Below are 24,302 nucleotides of genomic sequence, written 5' to 3'. Positions count from 1 at the left end.
AGTTATTAAAACTAATGTCACTACTTACCTAATCAATCATTTATATTGAAAAGCTGAAAATTTCCCATGGTAGAAATTAATACAGATATTTCTTCAATTAAATACAAAATCCTTATGCTGGATAGCAACTATCAACAGATAGTTAACATTTCAAATGTTTTACTGAAACCAATTGCATGCGCAGAAAATGTTACAAGAATTCTGTTTTAGAAAAGTATGTATTGTTTAAACATATCACCAAACTCTGAACATGACACTAACTTTTTGCCCTACTATTATCTCCTATAATTTTTTTGCATTTAAGCCTGTACTTTGGAGAAATTTCATTTTGATTTGGTTTACAACCGTATTGATCAAGGAACAAACAAATTTAAAATTTAATATGTTGTATTTATATGAAGTCATCTATTCATTAATTAGATCATACCCAATGTTATTAGCATCAATAATAACTTTCAGATTCAGGTTTCTTACTGGAAGTTATACATTCAAATTTGTATTTTTGTTGTCCCACGCAGATTTTATAGTTTAGAGCTTAAAACCAGCCAACTATGCTTAATAATTCCTTATGTTTTCTCCTTCTCCTCTAATATTTAGTATGAAATGGTATCTATTAAAAATCTAGCATCTAGATGATATTAATTCACAAAAGAGTAAGATAACTATATGATGGCACTAGTTGAAACTGCAATTGTTTAAACTGAAATAACTGAAGCCTTAATAAGAAAAATACCCCCTTTTACTTGCAATTTACTTGCCATTTAAAGTAAAACCAGCTTTATTCAAGGGCATGTCATTGTCAGGATTTAACTGTTTTTGAAATGCCACTACACTGAAAAGAATCGGAGTGTTACTCAGTCCAACAAACTCAGGAGTCACAAAGTGTCGAAATGTATCGCTACACTTGTGAAAACAAAGCTTATCCTAGTAACACAGTTATGGGTAAAAACTAATTATCCTCCCTGCTACCACAACTTTAAATAAATAATGTTTTGAAAGGCTAGACAGAGAAAAAATGAACATGGCACTAGGTTTTCAATATTTTGTTTGTAAATCACAGTAAATTTGTTAAAATACTGACTTGCTAAAAAGATTAATATAGTACAGTCTTTTTAGACTGAATCTTAGACAGCTGCTGTTTAGACTTACGAGGTACGTCTAATGGAGCTTCACTGGAGAGCTTTAATTGTAGAGAACCTGTATCCATAACGCTATTTAAAATATGCTCACTGCTGGAAGAAACTTCCAGAGACTAAGAGCCTTCCTGAAGTCAGTTACCAAAATTTCCAAAGGCCTCAAAACTGCTTTGAATTTGCTATGTGGAGATCAACCTGCTGTATGAAGTGATATGCTGGTTATCACAGACATACTGGATGTTCTTCTAATACAATTTCTTTCCTGGTTATCTACCCTTGTGTAACATCTATAATCTGCTTTCCTTAGTGTGGGTTAGTTTCTAAACCTGACAGACAACTTAACTTCATCTATGCTATTGTAATAATACCACGCTCCAAATGATCTTCCAAGTTTGTGAAAATACATCAACCCTTTACTCAGTCGCCATTTGGGAACAGAACTTACTAGGCAAAAAAATTAAAGCGTTAAAGCAACATATTTTCTTTAAAGTGTCTCCCTATAGAGATGTTTATTTAAACAAACTACATTTTAGTAGCTTTTCAATACAATTATGGAATTATATTTAAGTTTCCTGTGACTCCTTCCTATAGAAAGCCCTTTAAATTTGTGTTGTCACACAGTAGTTCAGACTATCCTCAAAATAAAAGGCTTAAACAATAATTCCATAGAAGGAAGAGTTATCACTTTCACAACTGCGTACTTGCTTCACAGAGCAGTCTTTCACTTCCTACAAATCACACACAAAGAGATGGCTAGAGTGCATGGGTAGGAAATGGAGGGGTTGAGAGGTGAGAGGATCAACGCGCTGCTCCCCCAGTACCTTTTGTGCACACTATCTCTGGAGACACAAGTTAAGCATGGAATGACATTATTTCCCTGCTGGAGAGCAGGGGCAGTTAATACCATGGAGCCGGGATTGACTGGAGTCCAAAATCGTCAAAAAGGCTAAGATGTGATAAAGTTACGTACTAGCCTTTCAGCATACCATTTTATGTCTAAAAAAGTAAACCTTTGCCTCCTCCACAAATCAAAAAAAACCAAAACACCACACACCAAAAACCAAAAAACCCCAACAAACTATCAGGAAAGAGCTCTATCAGAGGACTCCCAAAAGATTTCCTTCCCTAACATTCTACCCTCTGTTGCCTCAGGCACAGACAAGACAGATCAATCCAGCAACTTCTTTGCAGACTGGGAACAGGAACAAAACTGGGAACAGAACATCCTTTCAAGTACTCATATGAACAGCATAGAACTATTACAGAAATATGAATTTAGCTTATAGAAATGTTTGTTTTCTGAAGTTACTAAGTAAATAAACCCTTCAAAAAAGCTATTATGATCTGTAATATATAATAGATAATTTTTAGCTGCAAACTGAAGGATGTAACTGTTGTAAAATTAGTTTTCCAAATTTCTTCGCATTTATGAGTAATGCATCAATTCTGAGAAATCATCCTTCCTTAAAGCTGCTGTTTCTGATATATAAAATTCTCATAGTAACTTAATTGTTACGTGCTTAATTTGTACAGTTCTCGATCTTATGCCACTGCTAATGAACTTATGCCTCAGGAGTAAGTCAAATGAGTCAGTGTACAGGTTTTTGTTTCTTTCTTTTTTTTTTTTACTGAATGAGCAAATCAATCACACATCAGTGTTGTAAATTTATGTGCAAAAGCATTGAAGTGCTTTACTACAAATTACAACGTAGAAACACGTTAACTAAACAATTAAATTCATACAATCAGATTTAGGAATATAACAACACAAAGAAGAAACAGAATTACAGTACATTTACAACACAAGACAAATACATGGAATTCATTAGAAAATATTGTAATAAATAATTCATGAATTATAGTGCAATTGATTTATGCATAAATATAACTAATTGCCTAAAAATCAGTTGTTAACAAAAATCTGTCAAAAATCAAGGCAGCCACAGAGTTTTACTAAATTACTGCGACAATGGAAATACTGCAATTAAAAAACAAATACAAGTATTTGTACTGTAAACAACTAAAAAAATCAGTCTCACTAAAGTTAATATACAATTTAATATAAAATTGTCGTTAGCTACCAGAAATGGTTTAAACAGCTTTACTGAGCAGTAGTTCTAAAAACAGAGGCACTGTTTTTTAATATAAAATACTTGAGAAACATTCAAATAAGTAGAAAGCATGTAGGGCTTGCTTTCGCCTTCATTTAAAATTCTGCTGAAACAGGAATTTTCAGAAATTGTCAATTACTAAGTAGTGACTGGCAACTGAATTTATAAAACAGTTCAAAATGTGTAATTTAAATGACATTTAATGGAATACATAGGGGTTGGGGAAGGAGAATCTACACATTTCCCTGCCTTTCCTTAGTTGTGTAATCAAAGGTTAGCCTAATAATTAGAAACAAATAATTCTGTTCCTTTAAACACTTACAGGTTGAGTATCATCTATAAACTATCAAAAAATATTTTAATATACTATTTCTGACCAAAAAATAAATACAAGTACTAAAATGTTGAAAATTAATTATAATATTACATACAAAACTACTGAGTACTGTTAAGTCAATAGTAAAATGATCCCTGATTTTATGAATCCTGTTAACTTTTTGGTCAGGTCATCTTTTAAATGATATAAAAAGAGTACTGTAACTTGCCTTCAGTATAAACTTCTGACTCAAATTTATAACATTGTCTGAGGAGTAGAAAACATCAGTATGGTACAAATATTAGGCAATGTATTGAAGCCCAAAATTTTTGCAAGTAAAACTGTATAAAGACAGATCTTGAAACATTTAAAGTTTTCTCAACTTCATTTTTCAGAGGGGGTATATTCATAAATTAATCCTTCTGGCCTTCACAAAATATGGCTTAATTCTTTTAAAATGAAAGATGACCCTGACATCTGCTGTTTTGTGACCTCCTTGTTATCAGGTACAGTTCTGCTTAAAAAAAGGATTCATTCTGTAATATGCAAGTAAACCTTAATCACTGAAGAAGATTCAGTATAGATCTGAGAGACCAAAGAACTGAGACACTGGTTGTGCAGTTTCAAAGGACTATTCCATTTTAAAATGGAAGTTGTTATTTTTCAGTAGAGTTAATAAATACAGGCTAGATTTTGCCATCAATATTGGAGTATGCTCTCCACTGAATTTAATGGCAAATTTACTTATGAATGAAATTACCTGATGTAGCCCATATGAATCTAATGTCCCGTTTCCTTTAGATAATTAACCTATACACATGCAAATTTAAGTGGGGGAAAAAAATGTCTTTTTCTATGCCAAATTAGATGCATACAGAAAAAATTACATTTTGAGAGGAAAAGGGCATTGATGTTCAGTATTGAATGTATGAAGCAAGCCCCCATTCTTCATATGTAGACATATGCTTTGTGATATTAGACAAAAAAATTAAGTATGATATAAAGTCCAATGTGAATACTTTAAAATCACGTAAAAACTGCAATATGAAGGTAATTGGTCTCCCTTAAGTTCTATTAAAAGTTACGTATTTAAAGTGAACTGCCTAACTTCTAACTACCAAATTTATAAAGAATTTATATTATCGAAAGTTCAAAACAGCTTCATTGTTTAATATTTGTATTTCTATCAAGACCCTGAACTGCAAATTTGGTTATTAGCAAAATGATAATGTAACTTGGTATTCATTTTGATAAACTGAAAATGTTTTGAAATGTCACAGCAGCAAATACATTACAGTTACAGTGAGGTTTTTCAATAGGAGTGTGACACAATCCTTAAATAAATTTTAAGTAGTCATAACATCAACTAACCAGCACGTTTAAACAAAAAAACCCAAACAAACCCAAACCATTCTCAAGCTCATTCTGTGCATATTATGAACATGCTCTAAGTTGCATTCCAACTCTCTTTTTAAACCTTACAAGTCACCTTATTTGTCAAACTAAAAAGGAAAATTATGTTAAAGTTTAAATTATTTTATGCTCTTAGTACTCCATCTTATTTCATATTTAATAATTCTATAACTACAGTAATTTCTCAGATTTCATAAGTGTACACTTTGTAAACACCAATTTCTTTCTAAAACCAACAACAAAATTTTCTTAAAATGATAAAAAATGCAGTTTATGCCTGCTAAACACACATTTTTAGTAATGAAATGTTTTTCTTACTTGTATTGGATATTTAAGTAATGATGAACTCTTTTTTCTTTCACAGAATGTACTATATCCTACTAATACTTCACAAATCCACTTCCTCGTGAGGAACTAGCTTTTCAAAAAAATCCCTTGACTTGTATGATCTGAGTTACTTACAATTTATGGCAAGTATTCTGTGAAGTATAAAAGTCTGCTAACCCTTGGTTGTGTATTTCCATAATAAGATGGATTATTGAATGGGTACAGTGGTTCTTCACCAATTAAAAATTATGCTTCACATGACAAATACTTGTTTTCCCAAAACATCTTTATGCTATTGACTACTAAATAAAACCTGAATCTTTTCACCTATTTATACAAGGATTATATTAAATACACACTATCAGAATTAAGTGAGCAATTCTATAATTCTGTCCACAGTGAAAACCCTGAATAAAACTATTTTTCAAAAGGCATGTATGTGGTTTTTGAACTGTATAATTTCACGTCTTCTGTCAGAGTGAGCATATGTATTTCTCACACAGTGTGTGTATATAGACATACATACACACACACAAAACAATTCGCTAACAATTATTCTACACAGGCTTGCTACTATTTTTGCAGCTGCCAGTCCCTGAATCTGTCATATTAAATAAGCCAGTATCTGGTAATCGGAGTTTCTTCTTCGGCGGAGTCTTCAATGTTCCAGATCTTTCTTTTACTTTATATTCTAAAGTGCTGTGAGGTACCCCATAAATTCCTTGTGCTTTGGAAACACTCATTTTCCCACTCATTACCATTGCAATTGCTTCTTCCATTATTTCATGATCGTACTGCCGATAGCGGCCACGTTTTTTTCTTGGTTGCTTATTATCTTTACGATCCAAACTATCTTCTGTATTTTCTGAGGTTCCATCTACTGTCCCATTCTTAGCATTAAGACACAAAGGAGAGAGGTCCCCATGCAGAAAGTAGGAGTCAACACTTGAGTGAGTTACAGGTCCAGAACATTCAATTTTGTTCTGTTTAGGGAGTATATTTTTCAATTTTTGAAGAGCTGATCCTTCTAAGACTGAGGAGGTTTTAGAAACGTGGTACATAACATCCAGAAGACCGGCAGTATCAGACTGTGGTTTGGCCACAGAACTTATTCTTAGCTGAGGAATTTTTAATTGTACAGTAGGACTTGAAGTTTCATATTGTAGATTTTCACTTTTTTCTTTAAACTGAGTGACCATTCTCTGTAGAGTTAACTGGTGGAGGTAACTGGAAGCTGTTGGGAATTTTAATTCTGAGGTTTCAAGTAGACTGAGTTTACTTTTTTCTGTGCGCTCTGCTTGAGCTCTTGCCCACAAGGCTACTTTTTGTAGGACTGCACAAGTTTCTTTACTGTCTTTAAATGAATAACTATCATTGAAATCTCGAGTTTTGTTTTTAAAAGGTGCAGGCTTTCCTGCTGGTAAGGCTTCTAAGTGGAGAAGTAAAGTTTTTTGAGGTATGCCATAAAGTATGCCTGCTTTATTTATGTCCAGTGCTCCAGACTGAATGTCTTTCAAAGCTTTTGAGAGCAAACCATCTGCAAACTCAGCACTTCTTTCCACATAGTCCTCTCTGTGTCTGTGTAGTCTCCTGGATGGATGGAATGAAACGATGGTAAACTGATGTATGAGAGACTCTCACACAGCTATGGAAGGGAAGGGTCCACTCCTTTATTATACTCCTTGCTTCGGTAACATCACTGCTTCTGATACTTTTAAGCCTTTGAGATGTGGTAGTTAATGATTATCCTAGCAAAACGTTACAGTTCTGGTAGGACAGCGCGTCAAAAATCATACGGTGGCTTCTACAGCAGCCCTTCCAAGAACTTTATATCCTAGCTCAGTATTTGATAATATTCTCATGTGCTTGCTATATTCCCTTGTTCACATGCTTGCAGAGCAACACTGTTATAATTTTAATTATACAATTAACGTTCCATTAAATACCCAAATCCTGAAGGAGTTTTTGTTAGTAGAAACGTGACGTTACCGCTAAACAAGTAATAAAAGAGTCAACCCCCTCATAGAAAATTTGCAGCAATAAGTACATAACTACACACAAACATCCCAGACTTACACAAAACTAGGCTTACTACAACAATAAGATAAAGTGCTGTAGTTAACAAGTCCATTTCAGCAAAATAAAACACAGTTTTAAAAACTTCTAGCCACTAATTCCATCTCTCTACTTACAAAGTCGTATTCATTTTAAAACTTCTTCAGATCAGCAAATTAGTGAAATGCAATTTTACATCATTCAACAAATACTGCTATTGTAGTCCTATTCATAGTAAGTTATTTGGTGAGACGTACAGGTGACAAAAAGGATCCTGCTATGGCTAGTGGATGGGAGGATGCCAAGATCATAACAAAATCCAACAAAACAATGCGTTTCACTAGTTTTGTGGTAGCTTTCAGCAGCTGCAATAACATTTTTCTTGCTGAATAGAGAAATTTAACCATTTGCCACCACACACCATAGTCAGAACCATGATGTAAGTATAAGTGTGATGATTAAGAGCTCTCTCTCACGCGCGTTTGCTCGCTCTCTCTCATATTAAGGAATATTATAGATAATAGTCATTTAACTTGTTCATGTTAGTTGAAGAATATTTTAAATCTAAATATTAACATGGTCTTTTTTGTCCAAAATTGAAGTTTCCTAAATAAGCTCTGAAAGAATATATTTACATTTTCTTCTACTATCCTATTACTTTTAATGTGTTATGTAATCAATTTTCAGTTCATTTTTAGTAACATGAACTAAAGTTTGGTGATTGTTCTGATAACTTTTCTTTAAACAGAAAAAAAAGGAAAAAGACAAATGAAACATATGATATATACATAGACACACACTTATGAGTGACAAAAATTCTTTCAAAAGCAAAATAGGAACCACACGTGTGTGTCAGTATATACAAATATGTTATGAACATAAAATCTGACTTCAGAGAAGAGAAACCTGGATTGTTTTTTAGATAAGCCGAAGAGAGTCCTAAACGTTGCTTACCCAGACACTGAGTTTTCAGAACACAATGGATCGTATTTTGGTTCGTCCAACCTTGCGCTTTTCTTTGTAGAGAGATCTAGCACTCCATCCCCTGCAAAGAACGAGTAGGGATGACAGCAGTTGCTTAAAGATGATCTCAGAAATTTTGTTAGCAAATGTTTGTACCTGTGGCACAATTTTTAAGCAGTTACTTTATCTTGTAAAATTTCTGACATCTTATTCCTTTAACAATGTCAGCAAATGGTTTTATATATTTGATTTGTAACAAAAATCTTAGAATTAGAATCAAAAATAAACCCATCAGAAATAATAAAATTTAAAAGAAGAATCTGTCTTAAACAGAAACATGCATCTGCTGTCCTAAAAATCACATAAGCATATATATTGCACTGTTTACTTTCAAGGCAACCAACACAAAGTACTTCACATTATTATTAATATTACTATAAGTGTATTCATATTTACATACTGTAAACAAATAAGCCTGATACTGAAGTTAAAACTGACATAACTAAATCATAGGCCTAAAGGATAATTTGGACTACTAGGGATCTCAGGATGTCTCTAGACCAACCTCCTGGTCAGAGCAGGGTCAGCTATGAGACCAGACCAGGTTACTGGATGAGAAAGTAGTACCACAATAACTGGGAAGAGAGCTTGAGCCCAATACAGATTTTTAAACATGAGACCTATGTCATTAAAGGTTCTAACAGTATCTTTATACATATGCCCCTGCCGCCCCCACATATATGTAATAACAAAACTAGAGAAATAGAAAGACCTAAACTGAGGTGGGAGTCTGCTTTGTTAACTTGCTGGCAAATGTTAAATTCAAGATTTACAATTGGCTGTTGAAATCTATGGAGTACTGGAAATAGAAAACCATGTTTTTTTAAAATCCATATTTAAGAAAGTTGAAAATTAAAGAAACTAATTAGCACCTGAAATACTCCTTCTAGTTTAATTTTTTTCTTTTTTTTTAAAAAATCACATTTAAGTTATAGATAAAACCCCTAAATATATTTGATTTCATACCTTTCTTCCTTGGTTCTCTGTTTCAAACTTGGACTGTTTTGTGTGTCTGAGCTCTGTGAATCCAATTTTGAGTTTCAACATCTAGATCAACATTCAATTCTACAAATAACCTTATGCTAGCCCTTTTTACATTAGTGTCATTTTCATCTTAGTGTGTGTTATTTCTAAAACAGCAATCAACTGTACATATTTTCCCACAGCCTCAGATGCAGACATAAAGCATTGGCTGAATAGTCCCAATGCCAACACTCAAGTAAGTCGTCAGAAAAATTGTTAGGATAGCTCTCCTTTATACCAATACTCCAAAGAAAGAGAGTTTTGTGCAATAATCAAATCCAGCTATTTGCTTTGGACTGTTTGTAACAATTTTTGGCTGGTTTTCCCCAACTATGTTTTATTATTTAAAGAAGGGCAAAGAGAGAAAAAGTAGCATTATAAGTCAGCATAATGGGAAAAAATACTTTAAATATGCCACTTGTCAAAAATGCTCCTTTTCTCCTGAATATGTTCCTTTAAAAGTCTTCCTTAACCCTAAGAAAGTTAAAGGAAGGACTAGTTAATGCTAATCAACCTTTCTGATGCAGTGATGTTCCAGAAGGAAAAGACAATTAAAAACACTACAGAAATATTCCACAGGGACTATTTGGCCTACCCAGCTGTAAGGTATTCTGAATCCCTAAGCTCACAATGTCCCCGAGTCCTGTGCAGACAGATTTTGTCTGCTGTGTTCTGTCAGTCATACAAAGTACATCTCCCTTTCTTAAGTGTTTGTGTGTTCCCTTTCACAATAGTTTCTCCATCTTCAGTTGATATTCATAGGCACTATGATAAAAAAAAGTTTATAAGAGATCACTGGACAAAGTCACAGGAGAAAAAAAACACTTTAAAGTTCACAACTCATCAAGTTATGAAGAGCTAATCGTCTTTCTGTATTCCATCTACAAAAAAAATTGAAGCTAACTAGATTTTTAGGAAAAAAACCTCCCAACAAACAAACCCCGAAGACTCTCACAAGATTCTCTAATAGAATCTAACTAAAATAATTTTCATTTCTAATATTTGAGAATTGACTTTGACAACACAAGGCCACCAGTAAGTTGAAAAATTACTAAAAAGAACACAGAACGGGAAATGCTGTCTCCTGAAACAAAATAATTAGATACACTTTAGGCCTCTAAAGGGTAAGCAGAACTGAAGAGTCATTTCAGGTTCAAGACAGTTGGTGCTTCCAACACAGTATTCATTCAGTAAGTATATGACGCTTCCCTAAAGACAATGCTTTATGGCAAGATGATCCTCAGTAAAGAGAGTGAAAGAGAACCATGCAAGAAATTTGATGTACATACAAAATACCATATAAAGTCACAACACACCAAGCTTTTACTCAGTGATTTCACTCAAATTAAAAAAAACAAACAACAAAAAAAACCACACAACCCAAAACCCCAAACAAAACAACACAAAATTGATGCAGAAAGGGCTGATAAATTAAAAAGATTAATTAAAAATACACAGTAGTTCCTGGGTTTGGTAGATCTTCCTGCTTTGTAGTTAGTATCAATTGTTATTATTATAACAAAGGAGCAGTGGGAAAGTGAGAACATTTGCTATAAAACTTTAAGACATAATGAAATGCTACCTAATGAAATGAACATATGTATATACACACAGTAGAGACATTCACTTTGGTTCATTAGGTACAAGATGAAAAAGTTTGCAAAGAAGCATCCTACAGGTGGACAATGAACCTTGAAAAACTGTTGCTTGCAGAGTATGAATAGTTTCTGTTAAACTGAGACAGAACTTTCTATTACTTCTATCAAATCACTCAAAATAGGTATTAAGAACTGAATGACATCAGGAACAGAAAAACCACTCTGTAAGGTGGTTTTAATAAAAGACATGGAATTACTTCCCTTCTTCAGCTGAACCCATGACTACTAAGATGACAGTCTTCATAAACAATACTACCCAACATTGAATAACACAGAAAAAAATATTAGAAGTTTTTCAGGCCTGCTGCTGATGGCCTCCCAATGAAGTTATTTCTGTGCAAATTAAATAATTTTCATCTTCAAAGAAATGGCTCAACCTCTGGCCTTTGCTTCGCAGCACCAGATCATCAGGTGCAGCAATACCAAGATATAACTAAGCGTAATCAAAGGTCATCTTCAAAATAATCAGGACCACAATCACTTGAAACTGCTCCAGAGTACTGATGGTAGAGAAGCAGGGACAGAAGAAAAAGTAACAGAAACTGTATGGGTCACCCTTGAGTTCCTACAACTGGTATTTCTGTACCTATTCTAGCAAACTTTTCAGGTTTTTTTCTGGGTTTCCGGAAACCTCTCACTATGAGAGGCTATTATGAACCGCCTTCCTAGGTCAGACAATCCCCTCTACCCAGTCCGCAGTTTCCAGGCATGGGCAAAACTCTATTCCTAGCACAGGAGAGCACATCAGCCTGCACGCCACCTGCAGCTCATTCCCCTCCTGCTCCCCCAGTAGCTGGTATCATTGGATTAGGGATCTCAGAGATATATCCTTGTCTACTCTAGCTTTAGTTCTGGCCTTAGTTCTGTTAGCTGGGAAGTTGTGCAAGACCTTTTTTGAACCTAGCGACACTGTCCATCTCCACAACTTCCTGTCACAGCAGTTTCTGATGTTCACAAACTGCTGTGCAAAAGCTGCCCCATATCTGTTTTTCCCTTCCAAGAAGTTTCAGTGAGCCCTGCCTGGTTCTAATTTTGTGAGATTCAGTAAATAACACATCTTCCTTTGCCTTATCCATAATACTGTGGTAAACCTTGATAAGATTCTTCATAACAAAAAAATGACACTGTCTTGCCTTCAACAACTTTCCTGATGATGCCTTGCCTTTTGCTGGTTATTTCCTGTGCTGCTGCACACGGAAACAATATTTTCAGAAAACTGTTGGAAAGAATGACAAAACCTTTTATTAATTCTTAACTACTGCTTTGACTAGCCCCCTTTTGCTGACCAGATGTACTATTTTGTAAAATGAAAAACTGCCAGATGAAAAGTATATAGCTATATATACTATCTGGACTTCTGTAAGACCTTTGACACGGTCCCCCACAACATCCTGCTCTGTAAATTGGAGGGATGGACTTGATGGGTGGACTGTTTGGTGGATGAGGAATTAGTTGGATGGTTGCATCCAGAGGGTAGCAGTCAATTGCTCAATGTTCAGATGGAGATCGGTGACAAGTGTTGTCCCACAGGGGTCCTTATTGGGACCAGTACTGTTCAGTATTTTCATCAATGACATAGACAATGGGATCAAGTGCACCCTCAGCAAGTTTGCAGATGACACCAAGTTGAGCAGTGCAGTTGTTACACCTGAAGGGCAGGATGCCATCCAGAATACCTGGACAAGCTTGAGAAGTGGCCCTCTACTCTGCTCTGGTGAGAGCCCACCTGGAGTACTGCATCCAGCTCTGGAGCCCTCAGCACAGGAAAGACATGAACCTGTTGGAGCAAGTCCAGAGGAGGGCCACAAAAATGATCAGAGGGATCGAACACCTCTCCTATGAGGACAGGATGAGAGAACTGGGGTTGTTCAGCCTAGAGAAGAGAAAGCTCCAGAGAGACTTTACTGTGGCCTTTCAGTACTTAAAGGGGGCTTATACGAAAGATGAGGACAAACATTTTTGCAGGGCCTGTTGTAATAGGACAAGGGGTAATGGCTTTAAGCTAAATCAGGGAAGATATAAAGATATAGACTACATGTAAGAAATTTTTTACTATGAGGATGGTGAAACACTGGAGCAGGTTTGCCCAGAGAGGTGGTAGATGCCCCATCCCTGGAAACATTCAAGGTCAGGTTGGACAGGGTTCTGAGCAACCTGATCTAGCTGAAGATGTCCCTGCTCATTGCAGAGGGGTCGTACTTGATGACCTTTAGAAGTCCCTTCCAACCCAAACTATTCTATGATTCTATGTATTGGGTACCCATGGCAAGGTCTTGGCAGCATCTGTGAGGAGAGGCCAGGGGCTGCCCTGTGCTGGACACAGACATTTCTAGGCAGTTCTAACAGACCCACTGCAAGGCACTGCTAAGTCCAGCAGCCATTTGGGGGGAACCTAGTCAAGAATGGGCAAAAAGTGCTGGATGTAGAGAGAAAGGGAAGGGAAAAAAAAAAGGAATGAGAAAACAGCAGAGAGAAGCCCAATGGCAGAGAGAAACCATTAGGTACAGACTGTCGACACTCCACACTCCTTCCCCTTGGACCACAGAGGGGGTGGTGGTCACAAGGGAATGTGGAGTGAAGCTGAGCCTGGGGAAGGGGGGAAGGAAAGGTGGTGTTGTACTCTTTTTGTTTCTACACTATCTGAACTAATAATTAAATATTTATATTAATAGGCAATAATTTAAGTTAATTTTCTGCAAGCAGAGTCTGTTTTGCCCACAATAGCAAGCAGTAAGCAATGACCATGTTCTCATCTCAACTCACAAGCTCTCTTTCCTGTTCTTCCCACTTGCTCCCCATGCCATTGAGGGGGAAGCAAGCAAGCAAGCGAGCATCTGACAAGGAGCTTGGCTGTTAGCCACCATGGCAGCCAAGGAGGAAATAAACACCTTCAAGGAGGTAGCCTTGAACACCTCCAGGGATTGGGCATCTACAACTTCTTCAGTCACAGTGACAAAACTACAAGATAGCTATAGAAAGTTCACGCAGCAAAATGTCACAAATTGCCATCTACCTTCTGATGTCTTCAAGTCTATAACAGATCAATGAAACAAGAAAATCTACGCAAATTCTCTTGCATTTTTCTGCTATGTTTACACACTGTCATTGTTCCTAGAAGACAGAGCAACAAGAATAAGCTTGTGTAGCTAAACTAACAGATTATTTATTTGTACAGCCTATACTTCTGCCTCTTGTAAGTCACTTTGCTCAGCAGCTTGAGAGTGATCAACTGTCCCATATCTATCAGCGGAAAGAAGCCTCTGCACCTAAGTTAGCTGCTGCTGAGAACGCTCCCCAAAGATCTAGCATCATGACTGCACAAGAAAATAGTAAGTTGCTGCAGGATACTCCAAGACTGTTCCTCTCTCAATGTTTTATTTTGCAAGGATGCTGCTTTTCCATTGGCTTAGTTTAGAGGACAGGTAATGTTGCAAAAATACACAATACCACCCTTTTTTTGTTAAATGCAGTGCACACAAAATAATTTTTCTTTCACTAGACAGAGTGACCTTTTCAAAGTCTGAAAAGTCTTAAAGTTACATGGGTTAGGAAAAAAGAATAAGACACAAGCATTACTGGAGACAGTTGCTTCTAAGTGACTGACAGTGAAGTAACTGTCTGATTAGTTACCAGCAAGGTGCACAGGAATTAAAGCACCCTGCTAAGTTACCATACTTCCACATATAGAAGAAAGCAGAACATAATTTGGGACTCTGCTATCAGTCAGATGCCAGCTAGACCTACCTGGATGCCAGTGCTTAAATACTCAGTACTAAATGATTCAGTACCAGGGGTGCCAGCAGCTAAACTCCCACCCAGCCCCTCTCTCACTCCTGCCTCAACAGGGGTGGGGAGAAATTAGATAAGGGTCATCAAGATATATACAGGGAGATCACTTACTAATTACCATCACAGGCAGAACAGACTTGAAGAAAATTAATTTATTGCAAATTAAGAGAAAATTGGATAATGAGAAAGGAACAAAAATTAAGCACCTCCCCACCCCACCTTTTCTCAGGCTCAACTTCACTCCCAACTCCTCCACCTCTCTCCCCAGTTGTACAGTCAGTACAATTCCTCTCTACAGCTCCTTCCTCCTCACACTTTTCCCCTGCTCCATTGTGGGTTCTCCACAAGTCACGTTTCCTTCAGGAAATACCCAGCTGCTCCAATGTGGGGTCTTCCATGGGCTGCAGTGTGAACACGTGTTCCAGGAGCTGTACGGGAATACCTGCTCCACCATGGTCCTCTCCATGTGCTGCAGGGAAATACTTGCTCTGGTGCCTGGAGCACCTCCTTCCCCCTCCTTCTCTGACCTTGTTGTTTGCTCTGCTGTTTCTCACTCCTCTGCATGTCTGTCATTTTTGCTCTTCCTGAAATCTGCTTTCACAGAGGCACCACAAACCTCACTGATGTGCTCCACTTTGGCCTGTTGTGGGTCTGTTCCAGAGCTGGCTGTGCCTAGCTCAGGGCGGCCCCTGACCTCTTCTATAGATAGCCACCCCTGCAGACCTCCCCAACTACCAAAACCTTACCATGTAAGCCCATTACACAGGGGTATCAGGTCTGGAAGTGTCAGACCAGAAAATTTTGGGAGTACTTCAGAGATGTCCCACAGATACTGGAAGAAAGTAAGAAGCTTTCTTAAATGAAGTCAAGATCATTTGGACATCTTCAGTGGCAGAATCTTTTTCCAGTATAGAGCTAGTAGTACTTAGCTCGGATCTGCTCCGTGAAAAAAAACGGTTCTAGTGATCTGAAAAGTAAAGCTTACTCCTTCCTCTCAACTTAGAGTCCAAGAATCATTGCCATAGCAAAGGAACAAGACTGTCTATTTTATTATTTAGATCATTCATTTTAAAGACTAATACTGTAAATATAAAGCACCTACCTAAACAGAAAATGAGCCTGAAGTATTTATATTTAGGTCATTATCTACTTCAAAGGATTTGAATTAAAAAGATTTCAACTTCAAGGATCCATCAGAGCAATGTACAAATTTGAACTTCCTACTCCGTTACTGCCACTTCATTTGGAAATTGTAACAGGAATTATAAACAGCAATTAATAAAAAGAGTTGCACGACAGTTAAAAGACTACTAAGAAGGGAACCACGGCATAGCTTTTATGAGTCTCCAGACTCTTAGACACAGAATAATGTATTTTTAAAAATTATCTAATTTAAAAATTTCACAATTTCCCACTGTAAGCATGTAACACTTCAATATACGCAACATTTTTTCGGAAAAGGACAAAAGTGAAGGGCAGGTAGAATAATAATACATTTTCCCTGACAACAGCTAATTGAAAGAACTTTTAATGAATCACTGCACCTAGAACACAAAGCAAATAAAAAGAGCAGGCTGACTTTTTCCATCTTGATCTTATTTGCTTGTGTTGCTACCACTACAGTAGAAAGTGAAGATAGCTCAAAATTGCTACGTTCGTGGGAAACAGGAAGTGCCATACAGCTTCCCTGGTAGATAAGAAATCTTTCTCCAGCTACAGTCTTGTTTCAATACTTCCTCTCAATTCAGTAGCTCTAAACTTCACAGTAAGACTAGTATCTACAACGCACTCTAGCAAACATGGCAGTGCAAGTTTTGAGAATCTACAGTATCTTGCACAGTATACAAGTTTTACATAGTAAACTATTATTTTAGTCTCAGATGTTTTGATGAAGACACACCGTTCTAAACTTGCCATTTACCCTCATTGTAAGAACAATTCAAGTGATAAAAAAAAAAAAGACTGAAATACCTAAATCTCTCTATACTTCAAGGTTTTTTTTGGACAAAAGGTCAATGGATTTTTAAATAGCCGAGGGTGGCAGCAGAACTTTCTTCCCGTCCCTGCCCTATTCACCCTCTGCCTTGCCTTTCATTCCTCAAGGATTTATTTGGGTTCAATGAGGACCAGAACCTGTCTTTGGGGACTTTGCTCCCTTAGGAACATTTTAAACTAGTTCCTCTTTATAACCAGCTGTTGAAGTATGCAACAGGCTACAGTGCTGATATCAGTAAAGTACTTTTTATTACCCTCGCAAAAAAAAAAAAACCTGCTTCAACCTGGCCGATTAGAAATCTCTAAAATCTGTAATTCATCCACAGCAGAGGAATGTCAAAGCACAACAGATATTTTCTCAGGATTTAATCTGCACAAGGTATTCACTAAACCCAGGCATGAACTGGTTTCTGCTGACCACAAAGAATAAAAGCAGGAATTCCACAATTTCTTAATGCTTTTGCTGTCAAAGAGAACAGATGTTTAAAATTTAATCTAGAATAGGTATGTTTAGCAAGGTAAATCCATGCCAGAATTGTTAATTACACACATACAAAATCTGCTTTCTTCTGACCAAGGCACATTTTTTAAAAAGAGTAATTCTGCAGTTCTACCGTCTTTTAACTTTTTTAGTATGGTACATGACATAAATGTAAACTTTTCCCTTTGGTCTGCAGTATTACTGGATTAACATGGATCCTTGTATCTGTGAAAGACAAAAGCTGCTTTTGCCACTGCTTTTAGTTGTGCACGACAGTCATAATCCTTCCTGAAAATTGCTGCTACTCCAAATCAAGTTCAAAACACTCTCGTGATTATAGTGTTATCAATTTTAGATAGCAATATTCTTCGAGACAAAGAAATTATTTCCTTTTTGTAATTGATAGTGAAACAGGCTTTATTTTTCTTTTTCTAGTTTTACTCTCAATTAAGAAACTTGCACCGATCTATAATGACATGAGGTATGGAAATTTCCTCCCAAATTTATTTTCTCTTTCCATCATTCTAATCAGTCTGTATTTAAAGAATCAGTGTCCATGAACTGACACAGACAGAATGACCTTTGCTCTCTGAAATTCCAGTATTTTTCTCTTTTCTCAGAAGGCTTCTTAATAGCCATTTCTTCAACAAAATCTTGAACCACTGTTACCTGTGACAGAGACAGGTGAGGTTGCTTAGATTCAGTATTCTAAAGCTGAGAAATTCCAATGCCACTTATTTAACAGAGGCACTCAGAAATTAGAATATTTATCCACTAACACATAATATGAAAAGTTTTTTAATAAAGAATGTGAGGGTTTTTTGTGTGTGGTGGTTTGTGCGGAGGTTTGTTTATTTTTTTTTAACAGTTATAACATTTTTATTGGTGTTTAAATGAAAATGTGTGAGTTTATAAAACGTATTAAGTGTTAACCTGATGCAATGCCAATTTTCCTTCAACCTTATTTTAATCACATGGGATAGTTTTCTTTCCTATATACCGATAACTACTTTGGAAAGACAAAACATATAGATATTTGACACAGAAATATTTTTTTTTAAGGGAATAAGATGTAATAAATGGCAACAAAACACATAAAGCAGATACAGAAGTTTACCTTGCTGAGTATTCTGTTCTTGAGTTCGATTCACAGTGAGGTCTAGAGGGCTATCCTGTTCTTCCTGAAGGGAGTTTTCCGTTTGGTTCATTTGGATGCTTTTACATATCAGACTTGGTTCAAACGATGAACCGTTTCTGTTCTCTTGAATTTTGCTACTTTTTGAAATGTACTCAATCGCAAACTGACGGATCATTTTTTTCATTAATTCCTGAGCAACTAGGGGAATGTTAGGATCACAGTTCTGAGGAAGATCTAGGAATAAAAAACAACAACACAGGCAACAACTGTATTAAAAAAACCCCACAAACTTAATTATTTTCTTCAAATAAATGTCTCCTATAAGCACAATAAATGTGTGTAATAAATACACGTGTAATGAACATATTAATTCAGATGTCTAGTAAGTTTTTTCTTGTGAGCATTCTTAACTGGACATCACTTGGAAGAACATGTTTAGCATCCATCAGTAATTTTTACCTTATTCCTCTGTCATAGCATGCAGTCAAACTATGTGAGTAGATAAATAACGCAAGTATGGGAGTCAGAATTTGTATTTATTGTTGGTAAATAAGTTGAATTTTCATTTGCAGACTGTTCATAAAAAAATGAAAGTTAAATAAAGCTATCCATTAATAAAGAAGTTACTTTCAAAGAACAACTGTAACAAAAATAATTAAAGTGCAGTTCTACAGATCAGTCCTGTTCATAACATAGAAGAGTTGGACTTTGGAGGAGCTAATGTTAAAAAAAAAAAAAAAAAAAAAAAAGAAGAGAGAAAACATTTGTTTCACCTACATATTACATTATAATCCCCATCGTAGATTCAGGATTGCAATGTCAAAACTGATATGATGCTACTTGAAATGTCCCATACAAACCGTACTAATACAAGCCATTGAATTTTACAATAAAGTTCTAAATTTTTATTATAAAATCTTACAGGATTTTCAGGACATTTTCAAAGTTCTACCAATGAAAACAGCTGAGAGAAAAGCTTTATTTCCTATTCTAAACAGTACGTATCCTACTTTTTGTTTGTGTATGTAACAGTCCCATGAAAAGAAGCGTTTAATTTTAAAAACACAAAAATAATAGAAGTATCAAGCATGAGATATCTCTGACTTTATTTTACTATCTGTCAGTTAGAAAAAAGTTAAACCTCTTATTAACAAGCATAGCTGAAACTACATTTGTGAATCACTAAAAAAAGAATCCTAACATAAACAGAAGTACCAGAAAGATCAACAAAATAAAGACATGTAACTTAGTATAAATAACAATGCAATTAAGAAACTCACTTAAAGTAAGCTGTGTTACTCATTAATGCAATACTGCATTAATGACTGCAATACCTCATTTCACAAGACAAGCACAAATGGCCCATACTCAAAGATCTATGTTCTTCCTTAAAGTGGCAGCACTAGTACTCATTTCACTATCCCACTCTTCCTTCTTTCCTTCAACTCTACACATACACACACACCCCCCCCACAAAAATACCCTTTTCAGTGTTTTAACCACTGCCCATCCTTGAGTTCACAGGTAATGAGTGAAACAGATTTCATCAGGAAGGGACAGAGATTTAAAGATTTAAAGTAAGCATGAAAGTGATACAAAAGAATCATCTTTTAGGTCAGCCTTGATTACCTGAAAGAAATGCCAAAGGACATAGTGGCAGGTACTTAAATTAGCCTGAAAAGAGAAGATAGACAACAAATCGAGTTTCGCTTTCATGGAAGTGGAGAAACTAAAAGGACAGTATCAGGCAAATGTTTGCATGTAAAGTGTAAATTCCCTAATAGGTAATTTGCAGGATCACACAGCATATCTGCTCGAGCATTTTATGTCAATGAAGCTTTATCCATCTACTGGCAAGAGAGTGACCACTGAGACAAATCAAAGAACGCTGCTCAAGTTTAGGATGAATGCATATAAGATTTTTTTGTTTGTTTCATGTTTGTTCAAAACCTATTCCATTTTGAGAATTCATTTTCACCAACAGAGTATTGCAAGGAATTGCAAACACTCACGTATACGATCTGCTGTCTAAAGCATACGAGAGGGCTTCAGATATGAGACTGTTCAGATGCTTCTTGTCAATACCTTTTGGTTGGCCTTTCAGTAATGCTTTATGAGATAAGGGGAAGTTCCAACATTTTCAAAGACTGACTATATGCTAGACATCTTGGCTTCAAGAGACCTTATGCAAGGCCTGACAAAATAAGCCTGCTTATGGTTGAAGCTCTATCTTCTGAAATATTTTTCAATGGGATCTCTACCAAAATTTCTAAAATTGATAGGAGTTTCTAGAAGAGACATACGAGGTGAAATTCTAAATGATGGAGGATACCCACGAAGGTATCCAACATGTAACACCCAGACACAGATATTCTTTGTTTATTGGTATTTCTCGATTTTTAAAGAATGGATCCAATAAATGTCCAACTGGAATTTTACCATCCTAGAGACCCACTTATAAAGAAAGTTAAAATTCAACAAAAGATATTGAGGCTGTAACGCAATAGGTGTAAAAATGCTAATGTATATGCAAAAATGACAGGAGAACAAGGAAAGTTTAGAGATGGATTGAAAAACTGAATTATCTAGCAACAAAAGTAAATGTCTGCATGACAGAGAAATTGTATCTTTAGACAACAGAAACTAGTGATCAATATCTTAGCTTAAAAAAAACTAAAACAAACCCAAACACAAACAAACAAAAATCTGACAGACAGTAATCAAGAAACTCATACAAAACAAAATACCTGGTAGACTGTTCAGAGTTGATGTTTTGTGTATCTGGCCCGGAGGGACCCTGCTTATACAGAGAAATCAGTTTGTTGCATGTACCTATGAAAAGCTTCCTTAGAAGATTATTGGAAAACAGGTGATGGGAAAGATGGTTATTTTACATCCTGGTATGATCTACACCTTTAAAAAGCAAAAGATCACAGAGCACAGGGGAGGCTGTTTTCCATTTGCTGGAAAACACAACAGCCTGCAATAAATTTCTGCTTATTAATCTCCATCCCCAGCATCAATTATTATAAACTGCAAGACAGAACACCTTCAGAACTGCCAAGTTTCTATTGCCTTTCTATTCCATTTTAGACTCTTCACACTGGTAATATCCAAGCATGAATTGCTTTTAGACACTTGCAGGTGAAGCTTGCTTTTCCATTAGGAGCAAAGTCATCTTTTGACCTAGCTGGAATAACAAAGGATTTATTTTTTTGCTCTTATAATATTTTTTTTAGTATTAGTTTTAATTTTTTCCTCATAATTTCTAAGTGCTCCCTATGGAAGAATAAATGCAGCAAAATTTCTCACATATTCAACTGCTACAGCTACTGGCAGTTTACAGATTTTAAGTTCATTTACTCTGAAAAGCTAATACTAGGGAAAAATAAAAAAGGTATTTTGGAGCACATAATCTGGAAGATGTGCTCCAGGAGCGCATCTGAAGTGCTCTTGCTGCTAACGCATATTCAATCTACAGGGCTAGACCACAGTTAAGTCTAATTTTAACTGCCATAAATGCAAATAGTGACACTATCACATCTTCAATATCAACTGTTCTATTGTCTAAGTCATTAAATCTTAATTCGTGTTGGAAGGACCTTGAGAGGTCTCTAATAGAACTGCTTGCTCAAAGCATGGTTGGCTGAGATCAAATCAGGTTGCCCTGGGTTTTATCCAGTTAGGTCTTGAATACTTCCATGGATTGAGACTGTACAACCTTTCTGGGTAGGCTGTTCTACTGCTTGCCTTTCCTCATTTTTTCTCACATGAAAAAGTGCCTCTCTTCTATGATGAGGAAAAAGTAATTTAGAGTACTTTGAAGTTAGAAATAATTCCCTACAGCTCTCCAAATGACATACAGAACAGAAATGAGAGATGTTAGATAGTCAAAGGAAAGAAGAAAGAGTTATATAGTTTCATATACGATTTTCTTTTTGCACACTGTAGATTTTTGAAAGAAAATAAATTTTAAGGGTAAACACAACTTTCATATAATGCTGTATCAATATAAGACTCCTCAGTGATCAGAATAGGGTACGCACACTTGAAGTGCATTATATAAAGTCCAATTACTTACATTCAATGGCTGTCAATCTGTATTATTATACAAGTATGCAATGAAAACATCTAGAGACCTGTAATTTTAAGTTCACGGTGCTAAAATTTCACTACACATGGAAATTTATAATTAATCATATAAAATTTTTAAATGTAATTTAATGCACTTTGGGGTAAGAAAAGTATTAGGTTTCCTCGATTAGCATCACTAGCAAATATTTCTTAATTATTATCAGCAGATGGCACCAGATATACTTTGTATGACCTAAAAAATTTTTATTCTAAGATGTTTTATTAGGAGTTATGACTATAGCTACTCACAGTTTTAAATCTACATGCTTATATCTGTTTAAATTTCTATTTTTCACATAGTTGATTTACAGCACAAGGCAGCTGTATTTACTCCATGGATCATGTACATATATACATACTACTTCAAACCCAGCAGAACAGTCTCTTGGGATTTGAAGTAAAGGTGGCTCTGATGTTCCTCTAGTTCCTCTCTGATCACTGTAGACCTCCTGATATTATTAGGATAAGAGAAGGCTAAATTACACGTTTATAGGACGTAATCTGATATTTTCTGCTTGTGATTGTGAAATTTCAGTCAGAATGCAAGAGAAGGCAGTAATAAAGATGATGTATAATCATGACTAATTGCAATAATTTATTTTCATTCAAAGTTAACATTCAGGATTAAGACTTCCTCAGTTTATGCACTGCACCACCTTGTAACTATTCAAATCTGTATTCTTAACTATTCTGCACACCAACACTATGTGTGATCGTTAGACTGCAATGCACAAAGTAATGACTGATTTAACTGATAGTTCAGACTTACACGTATATTTGTCCGGACATTGGACGAAGAGTTAAAAGCTCCCAAAATAGTGCTCCACAATATTCTATTTCTTGAACAACAGAATTTTTTTAATTAAAAAGTGAAAAAAATAACTTCATTTCTCTTCTGATACAATTCCAAAAGGCAGTGGAAATCAATAGGGAATCACAACCCCCCTTGTACCTTACATGTATGAGTTGGCATGAGCAGAACTAAGAACACCCAGTTGCTTATCAGCATGTTTCCTGTAGTCACTCCAGCTCTTCTTGCCTTTTCACAAAAAAGCCACATGTTTTCTAGAACGACCCCACCTCAACAGCCACCAAACTGTCACAGCAATATTCTTAGCTCTATGCATAAACTTGTCCAGCTCACCATCCAATCACCAGCAAGTTAAAAGCAGAATACAGCAATTTATTCTGAACCACGTATCATGATTAGTTTAGTTAACTTGACTGATCAACAAACAGAAGGAATAAGGGCCAAGTTCATTCTAGTTTTCTGTTCTTGTAAACATTCAATATTTTTCCTTTCTCTACTCAGATGGTAATGTGATTACCCTATGTACAGTAATATCTCTAAGGATTTTCTTAAATGTAGTTGAAAATGGCCAAAAAATTCAGAAGTCAGCGAAGACAGTAATACTAGCAGGCAGGCAGTCAACACAAGAAGTATGTTTTATTTCCTTAAGAAAGCAGCTGAAATCCTAAACATTCTTTCCTGATGAACTTGAGGAAGAAGGATAGCAAGGATGTCATACAAGTTTACTGCACAAGCTTTGACAGAGTTCTCTGTTCTTACAGAAAATCTTTCAGATTTTGAAAGGATAAATTAGATTTCTTAAAATTATTACTAAAAAGGAACTGCATGTATTGGACCAAGTAGTTTGTACACCTCAAAACTACACCTCAGAAAATACCACCTTTTTTTTTTT

General features: G+C 35.8%; 1 protein-coding gene across 7 annotated transcripts in view; it reads right to left on the bottom strand.

Moving 5' to 3' along the window:
* LCORL (ligand dependent nuclear receptor corepressor like) overlaps nt 1-24,302 on the bottom strand; it is an 87,995-nt gene that overhangs the window by 24,316 nt on the left and 39,377 nt on the right. For 4 of the 7 annotated variants that reach the window (XM_054201951.1, XM_054201955.1, XM_054201950.1 and 1 more), the window contains exons 5-6: nt 18,445-18,699; nt 8,313-8,403 (exon numbers count right to left, since the gene is read on the bottom strand). In XM_054201951.1, coding sequence (XP_054057926.1) covers nt 8,313-8,403; nt 18,445-18,699 — 346 coding nt within the window. Of the gene's footprint in view, nt 1-718; nt 6,894-8,312; nt 8,404-18,444; nt 18,700-19,508; nt 20,140-24,302 lie in introns of those variants that run through there. The other 3 variants (XM_054201953.1, XM_054201956.1, XM_054201954.1) reach the window with 3 other exon arrangements.

The sequence above is a fragment of the Rissa tridactyla genome, chromosome 5 (assembly GCF_028500815.1).
Source record: "Rissa tridactyla isolate bRisTri1 chromosome 5, bRisTri1.patW.cur.20221130, whole genome shotgun sequence".
In the NCBI taxonomy this organism is placed as follows: domain Eukaryota; kingdom Metazoa; phylum Chordata; class Aves; order Charadriiformes; family Laridae; genus Rissa; species Rissa tridactyla.
This window is presented reverse-complemented; position numbering and strand designations above follow the sequence as displayed.